Raw genomic sequence first — 15,600 nt, 5'->3', positions numbered from 1 at the left:
TTTTTGTTTTCTGCGCACAGTAAATTTTATATAATTATACAGTATACATAATTATTCTCTCACATTCTTATTCACCATTATAAATTCGCCAGTTCCCGTAAGTGGATACCTATATTTGTCTACATTAGTTTTTTTTTATGTCAAATTCAAAAGTTTCTAAATAGCAGGAGAGGGGGGAAGCTCAAAGCTATTTTCTCAAGGACCATTGAGATGGGTAATTTAAAAAAAAGCAATTGTAACGTGATAATTAATTCCATGGAAAGATCAGTAGGAACCAAATAGCAATCAACCAAGTGACCTTATTCATTGCACTCTTTATGATTATACAGATACAAGAGACTGCAGATGCTGGAGTTTTGAGCAAAAGTAATGTGCTTAAGGAACTCCGCAATTTTCATGCTGTGTAACTTGAATCCTAAGAAGGGTACCAACCCGAAAGATTGTCTGTCTATTTGCCGCCACTGATGCTGTATGACTCACTGAACTCTTCCAGCATATTGTGTCTGTTCATGTATTGTATACTCGCTCTAATTCACATAAATAAAGTACTTGATGATAAGTCGTTGAAAATAAATGTGGGGTAATGTGAAGTAGATAGGTCTACTTATGTATATGCTCCAAATAATATTTGTCAGGTATTCTATAGGTCCTAAAAATAGCAAAATAAGCAGGTTTATAAGTTCATGTCCTAAGGGAAGAATTAGGCCATTCGGCCCATCAACTCTACTCCACCATTCAGCTGAATATCTCTTCCTCTCAACCGCATTCTCCTGCCTTCTCCCCCACTGACACCCTTACTAATCACGAATCTGTTGATTCCACCTTAAAATTATCAATAGATGGCCTCCACAGTCGTCTGTGACAATGAATTCCATAGATTCACTATCCTCTGACTAAAGAAATTCCTCTTCAACTCCTTTCTAAAGATACGTCCTTTTATTCTGAGGCTATGGTCTCTGGCCCTAGACTCTCCCATATTCACTCTATCCAGGCCTCTCACTATTCGGTAATGTTCTATGAGGTTCCCCCACCTCATCCTTCTAAACTCCAGCGAGTACAGGCCCAGTGCCTTCAAATGCTCATCATATGTTAACCCAATTAAATGCAGGTTCTCAGACATTTGCTTGAGAGGCATAATTCATTAAAAATTCTGTATGCGCACACATTTTAACCCTTATGTTTCTGCTCATTCTGGCAGTTTCTGCTACGCATAACAAAATCTACACACTGAACTACAATGTTCTAAGTGGAAGGTTGACAAAAAAGCTGGAGAAACTGCGGATGAGGCAGCATCTATGGAGCGAAGGAAATAGGCAACGTTTCGGGTCGAGACCCTTTTTCAGACCTGCTCGACCAGAAACGTTGACAGTGCATGTTAGAGCAAAAAGAGTAACTGCATTTCAAAAGTATTTCAACTGCTTTAAATTGCATTCAGTAATCATTGTGTCATGAAGATTCTTTGTGAATGATCATTTTACTGTTTAGTTTATTTTTTTTCTGATTGACAGAGTTTGTTATGACTAAGTCCTCAGCTTTATTTTCCTCTTTACCTGCTTTTTTTAGAGGTGAGCCATTAGTGTTACAACATACATTGCCCCAAGTTATTCTCTCTTAGTCCAATGTTCCATCGAGTGTGGCAGCCTCGCCAGCAGCAGTCCGTCCTTTCACCCTTTTTGTTATTTTTAGTGTGTCTAAACGTATGTTCTTAAAGGTTTCTAAGTTTTTTATGTGGGGGGGGGGGGGGGGAAGGGAAGGGGACAACCGTTTCCCAGTCACTTCCTGGTCGGAGATGTGTCTTTTCTCCAAGTCATTAATGTGTTGGGAGACACAGGAAGAGGACATAAAAAAACAGTACCAGAGAAGGCAGACATGATGAACTCAAAACAGAAGAGCTGTTTAAATTGTGGATTGTATTTTAAATACTTAATTAACAAAGTAATAATCTTGCGCAGGATAGGTTTGGGAAATGGACTGTTGAAGTATTTTCCTGGAAATAGTTTCCCAGTTAATTTATATGAATTCTAGGAATGTTACAACATTTGGATTGTAATGAAGGCTGCAGATATTTATATGTAAGTTTATTTTGTTTGTAATTATCTTTCCCAGTGGAGCGGTCAGTTTATATGGTCATTTTGGATTATTCTCCCATTTCCATTTATTTGCTTTATAGTAGTCCTTTGCCAGCTGTTTCTGCATACCAAAAGGGTTTATGTCTGTGAACAGCATTGATACATGCAGTTTATCAGAAAGACTAATGGATAACAAGAGGTTAAATTGATTTTTTGCCTTTTTTTATTTTCTCAATTATATTTATTTTATTCCCACCCAGTCTGGTAATTCTGGGGTTAATTACAGCACCTCCATTGCCTCTGATCTTAAATGACTTCATTTATCAGGTTTACGAGTTCCATATGTTTACTGTCTAGATTATTTTTTTTTATCTTCCGGTTTAGCAAACTTAAGAAATATTTTTAGTAACAATTTCTTCATTTTGCATTTGATATCATTTGTGGACTCCTTGTCGGCATAATATGTTAGAAAGGCTGAATCACCGGATTACTGTGGTAGAACTGTTAGACCTTCCTGAGCAAAAATGCAATGTAATGGAACAATGATTATTGGAGATTTGCTTTAGGTGACGTAAGTACGTTTCGTCTTACTGAAACCATGACATATATTGTTTACATTTGAGCACATTTCCTTGTAAAAATTAGCGATGTTAATTATTCAAGTCTTTTACATGGCTGAATAATTGCAGTCAATACGTAGTAAACATCACATCAGCATTGAGCTGCAGGACCTTCAGCATTTTTGATAAGAGCTCTGTCATTTTCTTTTACTTGCGATACATCCATTCCTCTGCAATAAGAATAAGACTGATAAATAATCTTGAAGATTTCTTTCTTGTCATTACAGTATCAATTTAATCGGATTTGTTTATTGTGTATGTGCATCATTTTTCAATATGGGAATGCAATGTAAACTCGATTAAGTCACATACTTTTTGTAAAAATATTGACTAAATGTCAAATAGTACTGTGCTCATTTTTACCTATTTTTAGCTGAAAATATTTAACAATTCTAATAAGATCACCTGCTCCTATCTGATTTTTTATTTTTCAATTTGGTGCAAGGTTTTTGCTTCCTTGTGTTAGCTTTAAGGTTATGGTGATGTTTCGGTCTCTGGGTAGTTCTCTTGCATGTTTATTTGTGGTAACTGACGTGGATGTTTCATTATTTATTGTCTGTTTTAATTAGGTTTTTGTCTTGATCTTTAAGCAATATCAATTTAACAATATATTTTATTGTCCTTTTAAGCTATTGGGAAACCTGGTGCCAGGCAACCAGTAAACCATGGGAGTCGTCAATCCCGGACTCGGAAATTAAACAAAGAGCCTGTTTATAAAGACATAGACTTGGTGACTAAACGCATGTTATCTGCCAGGCTGCTGAAAATTAATGAGCTCCGAAATGAGGTTACAGAATTACAGGTTAAACTGGAGGATTTGCAGAAGGAAAATAAAATACTAAAGTGTCTTCAGTACAGGCAAGAGAAAGCTCTTAGTAAGTTTGATGACACAGAGAATGAGATCTCATTGCTCTTATCTCGACACAATAATGAAATTCGTCTACTTCGAGAAAGACTTCGAAAATCGCAGGAGAAAGAGAGAGCAATGGAGAAACAATTGAAAGACACTGAGGATGAACTTCATCGAACAAAAAGCTCTCTGCTGAAATTAAAGAAACTTTCAGAGGACAAACATTTGATAGAGCGAGATGAACTGGCTCAGAAACTTGCTAAAGCTGAAATCAAAATGGAAGGCAGTGAAAAAAGAATTAAGGTAATGCTTGTATGAGAAAATCCCCTAGCTTTGTCTACTCTTTTTACACATTCTCAATTGAATTTCCCTGTAATTAATTAATTTATCACAATAATACTGCATTATTAATTTGTTCAAGCAGTTTTAATTTAGACTTGTTAAGTGAGTTAGCCTCATCAGAAGCAGATCTAAAGATTATCCAAAACATGAATATTGTGATACAGCTGTAATATAACTTATTGTCATTCAAAATTCTTCAATGCCATGTACAGTAAAACTCCTGTAATCCAGCATGCCCGGGAGTTTGGTTGTGCAGATCTGGCATATTTTCTGGACTGTTGGACGATTGTTTCTATTACTAGACCAACACACATTTAATTAACTTTTATTTTAAATGTTACATCATATTATAATACATTTTCGAATGAACTAGTTAAGTCTAAAGTGATCATAGGAAGCCACAATCCTAATAATCTGTGGACTATCTACCATATATTGAGTCTAGAGTACTGTTTTGAAAAGAAATACTGTTAATCTTAAAGATATTATATTTATAGTTTCAATCATTAGTCTAGTTTAGAGACACAGCATGGATACAGGCCCTTTGGCCCACCGAAACCACATCGACCAGTGATCACCCATGCACTAGTTCTATCCAACATACTAGGCGTAATTTACGGAAGCCAATTAACCTACAAGCGAGCAAGTCTTTCAAATGTGGGAGGAAAACGGGGCACCTGGAGAAAACCCAAGTTGGAGTTAACTTAAACTGGAGGGGGACCAACATCCTAGCGGGAAGGTTTGCTAATGCTACATAGGAAGGTTTAAACTAGATTGTCGGGTGATGGGATCTCGTGCAGGACAGAGGTACTGGAGAGGCTAGAAGTTGGAATGGAGGGTGGTGTGGGATAGGTTAGTGGACAGAATCGGCAGGTGAAAGTTGGAGAGTGAGGAAGGAGGGTTGGTTTCAACTGCACGTATTTTAATGCAAGGGGCCTGACGGGTAAGGAAGATGAGCTTAGGGCATGGATAGGTATGAGCGACTGGGATACTGTAGCGATGACTGAAACCTGCTTAATGGGGGACAAGACTGGCAGCTCAATGTTCCGGGGTACAGGAGCTTCAGGAGTTGCATTATTAAGGAGGATGTCATGGCTGTGTTCAGAGGTGGCATTACGGATGGTTCGTCTAGTGAGGCTATATGGGTGGAACTGAGGAACAAGAAAGGGATGATCACCTTGTTGGGGGTGTACTACAGACCCCTGAATAAATGGGAATTAGAAGGACAAATGTGCCAGGAGATTGCAGACAGCTGCAGGTCAAATAAGGTTGTTGTAGTAAGGGTTTTTAACTTTCCCCAATATAGACTGGGGAAATCATAGTGTGAAGGGTTTAGATGAGGCCCCCATACGTGAGAGGGCATCGCTGGATCTAGTATTGGGAAATTGGGAGGGGAAAGTTAATGACGTGTTTGTGGAGAGAGTGGGACCTCTCGGGAATCAAAGCGGTCACCTCTGTGTGCAGCCACAGGAGATGGGCAAGTTTGCTGATGAGACAAAAGTTAGTGGTTTTACAGATAGTGAAGATGGTTGTGAAAGATTTCAGCAGGATCTGGATCGATTGGCCAGGTGGGCGGAAGAATGGTTGATGGAATTTAATACAGAGCAGTGTGAGGTGTTGCATTTTGGGACGTCAAACAAGGGCAGGACCTACACAGGAAATGGCGGGCCTCTGGGTAGTGTAGAGCAGAGGGATCTAGGAGTACAGGTGCATGGTTCCTTGAAGGTCGAGTCGCGGGTAGATAAGGTGGTAAAAAAGGCTTTTGGCACTTTGGCCTTCATCAGTCAGAGTATTGAGTATAGAAGTTGGGAGGTTGCAGTTGCATAAGACGTTGGTGAGACCGCATTTCGAATATCGTGTTCAGTTCTGGGCACCATGTTATAGGAAAGATATTGTTAAGTGGCTGGTAGACAAAATTGCTGGCGAAACTCAGTGGGTGAGGCAGCATCTATGGAGAGAAGGAAAAGGTGACGTTTCGGGTCGAGACCCTTCTTCAGACTGAAGTCAATGTTCATACCGCTGGTAGGGCCGGATTTACGTATAAGCTTCACAAGCTTAAGCTTAGGGCTTCGAGATCTAGGGAGTCCTCGGCAGGGCTGGATTTACCTATAGGCTTCATAGGCTGAAGCCTAGGGCCTCAAAATCTAGGGGGCCTCCGGCCAAGGTGTTTTTTTTTTCCCAGAGCAAAACAAATCCTGAGAGAAAAAAAAATGGAGCGCTATCAGCTGGAAATTACCCGAAATTCTGGTTCCAGCCCGCTGGAAGTTTTGGGGGAAAAATTGCGACCATCGCAGTTGGGGGAAGCTGGTGACGCAGTAGCGTCGCAAAATGACGTTGTCTTTCCGCGAGTGCGCAGTGGGCCCAGGCGGGTTCAGATCTTCATTTGCACTCCACGCAATCACCTCGATGTCTACCAAAGATCCTTGGTGTCTAATCCAGATAGGTAGTGGAATATTGCGTTGCGGGTGTGCCCGTTTCTCCGGTCTGAGGGGGGGGCTGCGGTATCTGCGGCGCGGAGTTGGAGCCTCGCTGCATGGGAGGGAGAGAGGGGGGATGTGAGAGGGGGAAAGGGGGGGTTGAGACAGGGGGGGGAGGGGGAGGGGAAGGAGGAGGGGGGGGAGGGAAAGGGGGATTAACTTTAGTGAGATTGCAAAATTAAGGTAGGTTTTAGATCAATTATATTTTCTCTTCCATATGAATAATATCAAACAATTGGAACTTCTTTCTTTTCCTTGATAACAATACTGAAAAATATGTATTCCATAGTTTGTGACTTTCATTTTGCATCATATTTTTAGTGTGCACACTAACACAGTCGAACAGTAACAGGCAATCAAATCAACACACAAAACATTTTCTAAAAAAATGTTTTATTTACTGAAAAAACTTACAGTATTTTATTTGCAGTGTTTGCATGCTCCTTGATAACATTTTACATAACATTTTACAGTACTACTTGATTATTAAAACAAGGACTGCTTCAATTCCTGATTTAAAAAAAATGTATACAACAATGACCCTAATCATCCCATTCCAACCACTCTTGACTCAACTAAAATTATTTCTGAAATATTGGTCATAAATGTCATGCAGAAATGCTCCAAAATAAGGCTCAGAATGCACCAGAGAGCATCTAAAACCCCAGAGCTTCCTGGGCCCATAAGCGGGCCCTGGACCCCGGCCGCAAGGGTCTTTGATATGTGTACTTGTGATATGCACTGCGTGCACTTATTTCACATAAATTTTTTGTAATCCTGCCATGCCACCCCCCTTTTTGAAAAGCTTCACACGGGCCTGGTGTATAATATTTTTGACACTGTCATAGGCCTTTCTTACATATGCTGTCACCACGCACTAGTCTCTAAACAACCCTTCAGTAATTTTCCTTGCCCATCCATTTCGTTGTCTCTGTACTGTACACTGACAGTGACAATTAAAGTTGAATCTGAATCTGAATTTCAGAATAATAGTATTTTAAGCCGATAACTCGACACTAGCACTGGCAAGGGCTGGAAAGCTGCGCTTTTTATTTATTATCTCATTGGCCATGCTCGGCTGCACATCGGTGTCAATCTGGTGGACTCTTCCATCTCCTCTCGTCGTGGTGGTGGGGGATTGGGAGGGGCCTCACAAGTAGAAAAGCCTAGGACCTGTCTTCATCTAAATCCGGCCCTGACCGCTGGGGTGTAAACTACCCAAGTGAAATATGAGGTTCTGTTCCTCCAATTTGTGCTGGGCCTTACTCTGGCAATGCAGGAGGCCCAGGACAGAAAGGTCAGATTCGGAATGGATGGGGGAGTTGAAGTGCTGATCCACTGGGAGATCAGGTTGGTTATTGCGAACTAAGCGGAGGTGTTAGGCGAAGCGATCGCCAAGCCTGTGCTCAGCACAGGCGCAACCGGTGGAGGTGGTGGATGGCGGGTCGCTACTGGGCGGGTCTCTCTCTCTGTGTCTCTGCCTCTCTGCCTGCCTCTCTCTGTCTCTGTCTCTCTCTGCCAGGAAGTCCTCAGATCTGAACCGCACAGTGCATTGTGGACAGGTGAAGATGGAGGCTCCCCGGTCCACATTACCTCCTTGAAGGAGTTTCACATTTTCCTTTCTACTGACTAAACCAAACCCTTGGTCCTGTCCCGCCAGCCTTTTTTCAAAATTTAGCAACTCAAAATGGGGGTCTTTCGACGCAGGTGCTTCTTCATTGCCGGGAAATACGCTAATTGTCCCGATTCTGTTCTGATCTTCAGTTCTGTGATCTTTTAAACTGTTACAATGAGACCAACAAAGGGTCTCAGTCATGAAATATTGACTCTGTTTCTCTTTCCGTAGATCCTGTCTAATCTGCTGTTTCCAATATTTTCTGTTTTTTATTTCAAATTGTCAGTATCTGTGGTTGTCTTTTAATTCATGGATCCCTTAACTAAATTCCAGCCTATGTGGTCTATACCCTGTAAACTAAATTACTAAAAATATTCTAATTCTGATGGAGTCCAACCAAATGGTGTAGTTCTTTCTGTTGAAATGTTGGTGATATTGTCCCAAGGAAAAGAATCCTGCTTTCTCACATTTAGTCATGCATTCATATTCCTACTTGGCCTACTCCCACATCAATTTTCTTATAGCCAGCCAATGATCCAGATATTATAAGCCTTATGCTCCTGTATAATTTTGCTCCAGGCTCCTGGTATTTTTCAAAACTGTTTCCAGTGTTGTTCTTCCCAGAATTGATCGAAACAACTGGATCCTTTCTTTGCAATATAATTTCAATCTGACTGAAATTCTTTCCTGTCCTGTCATGTATCATACGTGCATACATTGGCCTCTTGATCCTGTGAAATTTCAGACAAAAATCTTTACAATCAGTGAATTTCTACATTCTGAAATTCAATTCTGTGTAAACTGAATATAATTTAAAAACTCTTAATTCAGGATTGGATTGTTTTCTGATTTCATTTCTCCATTTTTGCTGAACCAGAAGCCATGAATGGCCTGTTATTTCAAATTTCTTTGATAATGGATGTGTCAATAAACAGCTGAATCCATGGATGAAATCTTTTTATTTATAGAGCACATGAAGGAAGTGGGCCACCCAGAAAAGACCTAGCAATTGACCCATAGTCAGTTTTGTGAGATACTAGATTACGATTAAATACATATCCTGTCACAGATTTAACCCATGCTTTTAGTGGTCCAGAAGAAGCATGTTTATAAATTTATTTCGAAGGATGTTTATAAATTTGTAGACATAATGGAATAATCGGATAATTTTAATGTTCTTATTTCTCAAAATAAGGATCTGGAGAGAAATTTGGAGCTGACCAACAACAGCTTCCTGAGACAAGTTACTTCTGAGCGCAAAAAGACACAAGAGGCACAGGAAGATGTTCGCAATCTCCAGGAGGAAATTCAACGCCTTGGTCAAAAATTAAAAGTATTTCACCACTTTATAGTTTTGTCAAATAAGTAATAGATCTTTCAGCCAAAAAGCAGCAATATACAGGTTATTTTTTAGATATAAAAAAATTAAATTACTTCTGCAAATTTAATCGTCAATTTAGAATAGATTTAATATAACGACTATATCTATTGCTAACAAAGTTACAAATATTTTTGCATTGATAAGCATCACTGCATCAGTTAATTTTCAAAGTCACAATACAGATTATGGCCCATAATTGAATTTTGTTTTGTTCTTTGTTACCATTTATCACACCAAGAGTTACCATAAGACTTTGAAAACATTCCTGATTAATCAGGCCGGGTAGAAATAAAGATGTTTCTGGAATTGTTAAAAGGCCTATTGTCAAATATCCATCAGAAAAGGAAATTTTATCTCAGAAAATTAAAATCCTCAAGAAGCTCTTATCTTCAATCTATAATCTTTTAAATAAGAAATAAGATCTGTTTTTCCAACACAAACAAAGTAATGAAATTAATAGAAACAAGATGTCCTCCTTTACTTCTCTATAATGATTTATGTTATGATTTTGCACTGAATGGTTTAATAATCAATTATTCATCGGCAAGGTAACATAAATGGGTGAATTTTTTTTGAAAAAGATGACAGAAAAGCAGTGGATTTGTCCTTGTGTTTCTTTAACATGAAACCAGAACTCCATAATAACTCAATTAGTAAATTTGCTCTCCAATTCTAGAAATTCTATGTTTGATCTGGATTTAGTTGCTCCTAGCCAAGATGGTATTAGGTTCATAATATTTAGTCTCAGGATACTCGGGGTGGGAAGAAATAGGCTGAATTGTTGGTGTTTCTTTAAAAATGATAAAATTATTTTGTGTTTTTCAAAGGAGAAGGAAAAAGAGCTTGACGTGAGGAATATTTATGCCAATCGCATACTGAAATCATCACCAAAGAAAGAAATTGAAAACACACCTAAGAGAAAAGGTATCTCTGATTGCTAAAAGTATTGTAGGTTCTGTCAAGGCTAATATTTTTTTAAATGTTTGCATTTTGCAAAAACAGCCTAGAAATTCTGTTATGTATCATTTACACTCTGATGGGTTCAGCCTATCCCAGTCTCTGAAAATTACAAAATAATCATTTTCTTGATTTTTTTAATTTCATGTGATGTTTGGTACATTTATTTAAAGTCAAATAACTGGTGGGGTGGATTGGGTTTAAAACTAAATAAGAGGTGAGAGAGGGAGGTACCTGGTGAAGATGTTTGAATAATCTACTCCTGGTCATACTTTTGTGCATGTATAGTTTCACGATGTTACCCCCATTGTTCAAAGCCACTGTGTAGAAAGCAAAAAGCAAAATGCTGAATTTTTGCACTCTACTGGATTTTAAATAGGTAGGTGTTATTTCCAGTTTAATTGGTTGTTTATTGAAGTGGTTGTACAAACAAAAAAATGAATGTACCAGGCTTTCCTTATTTTGCATGCAAGTTGTAGCTGGCTGCTCTGTCCCTGGTCTACTGTATCAGGTCTTCCTGTCTGAGAATGCTTAGCTGAGAAACAGGCATGGTCTTATGTGTGAACACATCAGATAGTTGAATAGAATCATCTTTGGCCAGACTAGATATTTCCAAACATGAGATATGATAACTGATCACAGGCTTCACTTGGTTCATGGTACGCAAGAGAATATTTGTCTCTTGTCCGGTAATGTTCAGCCTTCTCATCAAGCTTTCTGTGCAAAAGGTTGATGAATTTCCATGATCCAAAAAATGCGTATGTTTGCAACACTGTGTCCCCCTTGTGGCTCTTTATCTGTACTGGTACAATGGGGAAGATACAGGCTTCATCACTGGCCCCAAAATGCCCACACATATGAGAGACCAGCATTACTCACAATTGGCTTCTCATTCTGTTCTGTATATTCTGGCTACTTTTTGTCCTTTTGTTCAAAGTGGAGTATTTCCGGATGATTTTGGCTGCACACATCACAAGTCAAACGACTCTTGCAGTCTTTGCTCATGTGTCCTCTTTTCAAACATCCAAAGCAGTTCCCTTCTCCTTTAAGAAGTCTATCCTTTGTGTGACCACTTTCATTACAGAACAAACAAGAACCTTGAGGATTGGCAGTAGATACATTTATTTTCATTCCATTTGATGTCAGATTTTCTTGTACTGGTGCTTCTACAGGTATTACAATTGTTGCAAAACTGCTTCCTCTTGGTCTTGACCTTTTTCTTGTCTCAGCAAAAGGAGAGCTTTTGACAGTTGCAATTGGCCTAGCATCCTGGATGTTTCCAAAAAGTGGATCTGACAGTATCTTCACTTGTCTCTCCATGAAGTCGACCAGGTCAGAAAATCTAGCTCAATGTCCACGAATTTCCTGTAGCTGACATGCCCTATCCCTCCACTTATCTCTGAGCTTTTAAGGCAATTTTAGAAGGATGGTCTTCATATTGGAAGCAACATTAATTTCCTCCATATATGTGAGATGTTCCATTGCATTACAACAACCTCTAAGGAACAGTGAGAACGCTTGCAATGCTTTCACATCCTCTGATCTGATCACTGACCAGGCAAATGCCTTGACCATATATGCAGTGGAAATCTCATGTTCATTACCAAAATGTTCTTTAAGCAGATTTTTTGCTCTTTGATAGCCCTGGGCTGGAGGCAAATGTAGGCAGCTGCGGACTAAGTCTTTTGGATGCCCTCTTGTGTATTGCTCGAGAAAATGCAAGCCATCACTGTCATCATTAGTCTTTCTTTCCACTCCTCTTTCAAATGCCATGATGAAAACTTCATACTGCAAAAGATCACCCATCATAAACAGGAATGTCTCTAGGTGGTAAAATAGAAGAGAGATTTTGTTGAGCCAGAAGAGCAGTGATGTCATTTTGCCTCTGAATTAGGTTACAGACACCACCTTGATTTCCATCATTCAGGGGGGGGAGGGTAGTGTGAACATGCCGATGCACACCCTTTTGCATACGAGTGTACATTTTGCCTTTGAAGAGAGTATTGAGTTGGATGGGTCATATCATGGTCTAGTCCATGGTGTTTGTTTTGGTCTAATAACCTGTTGCTGGGAGGAAGATTCAGTTCCCATCAACACATTCTGTCTTTGTTGCACTTGATCAGGTAAGTATTCATCTGCATGTGGATCTAATTTAGCTGATGTTTCCTCTTGAGCAGTTCCATTTCTCAAATAAGAGCTCATCCCATCAGATACTCTAGAGCTGCTTCTTGATCCCATGGCCTCAAATACATTGATCTTTGCATTGATTGCTGCCAGCTCAGTCTCTAGTTCCAGCTGTTTTTCTCTTTTCAATTGTTCATCTTGTGCCTCAATGCTCATGCCTTTTGTGCAGGGGCAACCCATTCCAAAAGAGCAGCCCTTTCTGCCTGAGCTTTAATGCGAGCAGAGGACGTTGAAGATGCACATGATGAAGAACTAGATTTCTGGCTTAATTTAAGTTTTGAGACATTTGAAACATTGTCATCAGGTCCAATGTCATCTCAGTTTATAACACTCTGTTGTTTGGCACTTTTAGCTATGGAGTGTGTAGTTTGCTGTCCAACATCACATAACCGCACCTTTACATCTTGTATAAAACCATTAAAAGCTTCCATTCTTTGTTGAAACCACTGATTTTGCCTTTCAAGCTCATTTTCAGGCAGTGGTAACCACCAATGACTCATGGTTTTCTCTGACTTCATCACAGAGCTTGATTAATTGAACTAGGTTAGATTGTACTTCATTTGCATTTTCATTTGATTTCATGAGCTCTTTCAGCATTTCAATTAACTTGTTAGTTTGTTTACATATTGAGCTTCTTGTCTTCTGACACTTTTCAATGAACAATTCCAAGCCTTTGGCAGTGCATTTAATAATCGTTATCGTTTTCAGAATCCTATCCAACATCGTTCACTAAGATTCGTTGACGTGAAAGCCGTATGCCGACGGCACAATGTTTCAAACAACTGATATTGTTGTGATTCTCAAGGTCAATTCTCCATTATAGTAACCGTTTTCCAATACACATATATAGCTTCTCCAATAAAGCTTAATGCTGTACGTATCTACTGTCCCTGCGCGTTGGCTTTCAGGGTTTCCAATCTCCATCAGTCAGATTAGCACAGGTGGCGACCTTGTCCAGTTGATTGGGGATGGTGGCGTCAGGCTTGTGAAATAAAGTAATCCCTGTTCCGCTTGAATGACTCACAAGCTCCAGTTTCACTCATAGAGCAAGCTCTCACTTAATTGTAATGGCAAATTTCTGACCTTTCCAGTACCTCTTTTCCAGATGCCATTACTATGCAGGTAAGTAGGAGTGATCTTACGCAGACCTAATAGAACAGATCTTCCAGTTGTTATTTCCTGTTTGTTGTTGCTGTTTATTGAAGCAGTTGTACAAACAAAGAGATGAACGTACCAAGCTTTCATTATTTTGCATGCATGTTGTAGCTGGCTGCTCTGTCCCTAGTCTCGTGTGAAATGTATGCTCTCCCTCCCTGTGCCTGCGACTTCCTTTCCCCTGTGCCCTTATATACACACCACCCTGTGCATCTAATGACTGCCCCAAGTGTCAAAAATAATACTGCAAGATATATCTAGACAAAATAATATAATATGCCAACAGTAGCTAGCCTAAACATAAATGGCTCCTACAAGCTATATTTAACTCTCTCTTGAATAAATCCAGTGAAATGGCCTCCACTGCCCACTATGGCAGAGAATTCCACAGGTTCACAAATCTCTGAGTGAAAATGTTTTTCCTCATCTCAGTCATAAATGGCTTACCCCTTATTCTTAAACTGTGACCCCTGGTTCTCTTCTCCCTCAACATCGGGAACATTTTTCCTGTACCTAGCCTGTCCGATCCCTTAAGGTTGTTACCATTCTTCAAATAGATTTTTTGAGTAAAAACTCATGTTATTAATTTTGAATTAACTATTTACTGTGAGCTGACCCAGAATTGTCTACAGTGAGTGTTTTAAATAAGGTGCAATTAAAATTCCCATCTACAATGACTCAGAAGTTTTGACAAGCACAAATCTGTTTTTAAAAATATGACTATTGTTTTTCTGTGTGTTTCAGCAAGATCAGCCAGTAAAGTAAAAGGAGTACAGACCGAAGAGTATTTCTCAACGTTAGAACTCCCAACTCCGCCCCTAATAATTGGTGGTGAGGAAGAAATGATGATGAAAGGCGACTATTCCCAAGTGGTATGTTTTTAATGCTATTTTGTGTCCTAGAATGATACAGTGTGGAAACAGGCCCTTTGGCTCAACTTGCCCACACCGGCCAACATGTCCCAGCTACACTAGTCCCTCCTACTTGCACTTGGTCCATATCCTTCCAAACCTGTCCTATCCATGTAGCTGTCTAACTGTTTCTTAAACGTTGGGATAGTCCCAGCCTCAACTACCTCCTCTGGCAGCTTGTTCCTTACACCCACCACCCTTTGTGTGGAAAAAGTTACCGCTCAGATTCCTATTCAATCTTTTCTCCTTCATCTTGAACCTATGTCCTCTGGTCCTCAATTCCCCTACTCTGGGCAAGAGACTCTGTGCATCTACCCAATCTATTCCTCTCATGATTTCATACACCTCTATAAGATCACCTGTCATCTCCTTGCGCTCCAAGGAATAGAGTCCCAGCCTATTCAACCTCTCCCGATTGCTCACACCCTCAAATCTTGGCAACTTCCTTGTAAATCTTCTCTGAACCCTTTCAATCTTGACAATATCTTTGCATTGACAACCCTTTCAATCTTGACAATAACATGGTGCCCAGAATTGACACAATATTCTAAATGCGGTCTCACCAACATCTTATACAACTGCAACAAGACCTCCCAACTTCTATTCTCTATACTCTGACTGATGAAGGCAAATGTGCTAAAAGCCTCTTTGACCATTTGAAGAAATATAATTGAAGGTAATGGTATCATTTCATTGGACTGTTTGATTTTGAAATAATCTAATGAAAATCAAAACAACTACAGAAACTGAAAATTTGAAATAAAAACGGAAAATGCAGCCTGGATTCAACAGGTTAGGGTGCTCTGAAGAAGGATCTTTGAGCTGAAATGTCAATTCTGTTTTTCTGTATCACCTCTGAAGAATTATACATCATCTCCAAAGGATTATGGGACTAAGTTTTCAAAGACTCTGGCCCTCTAATTGAAGTGAAGTAAAGCAGAATGTGAATTATGGTTATACTTGGAAAATTCCAACCTTAACTCAGATTGTGTGGCTAGGTTAGCATGAAAATTAACGTTTTTAATTACTGGATGACCAT

The 15,600-nt window shown here is 39.5% G+C and overlaps 1 protein-coding gene across 1 annotated transcript in view; it reads left to right on the top strand.

Annotated features, from left to right (window-relative positions):
* lca5 (lebercilin LCA5) overlaps window positions 1-15,600 on the top strand; it is a 54,431-nt gene that overhangs the window by 9,383 nt on the left and 29,448 nt on the right. The window contains exons 3-6 of the mRNA XM_033020806.1: window positions 3,319-3,842; window positions 9,169-9,306; window positions 10,182-10,278; window positions 14,395-14,522. Of these exons, the coding sequence (XP_032876697.1) occupies window positions 3,319-3,842; window positions 9,169-9,306; window positions 10,182-10,278; window positions 14,395-14,522 (887 nt within the window). The remainder of the gene's footprint in view (window positions 1-3,318; window positions 3,843-9,168; window positions 9,307-10,181; window positions 10,279-14,394; window positions 14,523-15,600) is intronic.

The sequence above is a fragment of the Amblyraja radiata genome, chromosome 5, assembly GCF_010909765.2.
Source record: "Amblyraja radiata isolate CabotCenter1 chromosome 5, sAmbRad1.1.pri, whole genome shotgun sequence".
Lineage (NCBI taxonomy): Eukaryota > Metazoa > Chordata > Chondrichthyes > Rajiformes > Rajidae > Amblyraja > Amblyraja radiata.
This window is presented reverse-complemented; position numbering and strand designations above follow the sequence as displayed.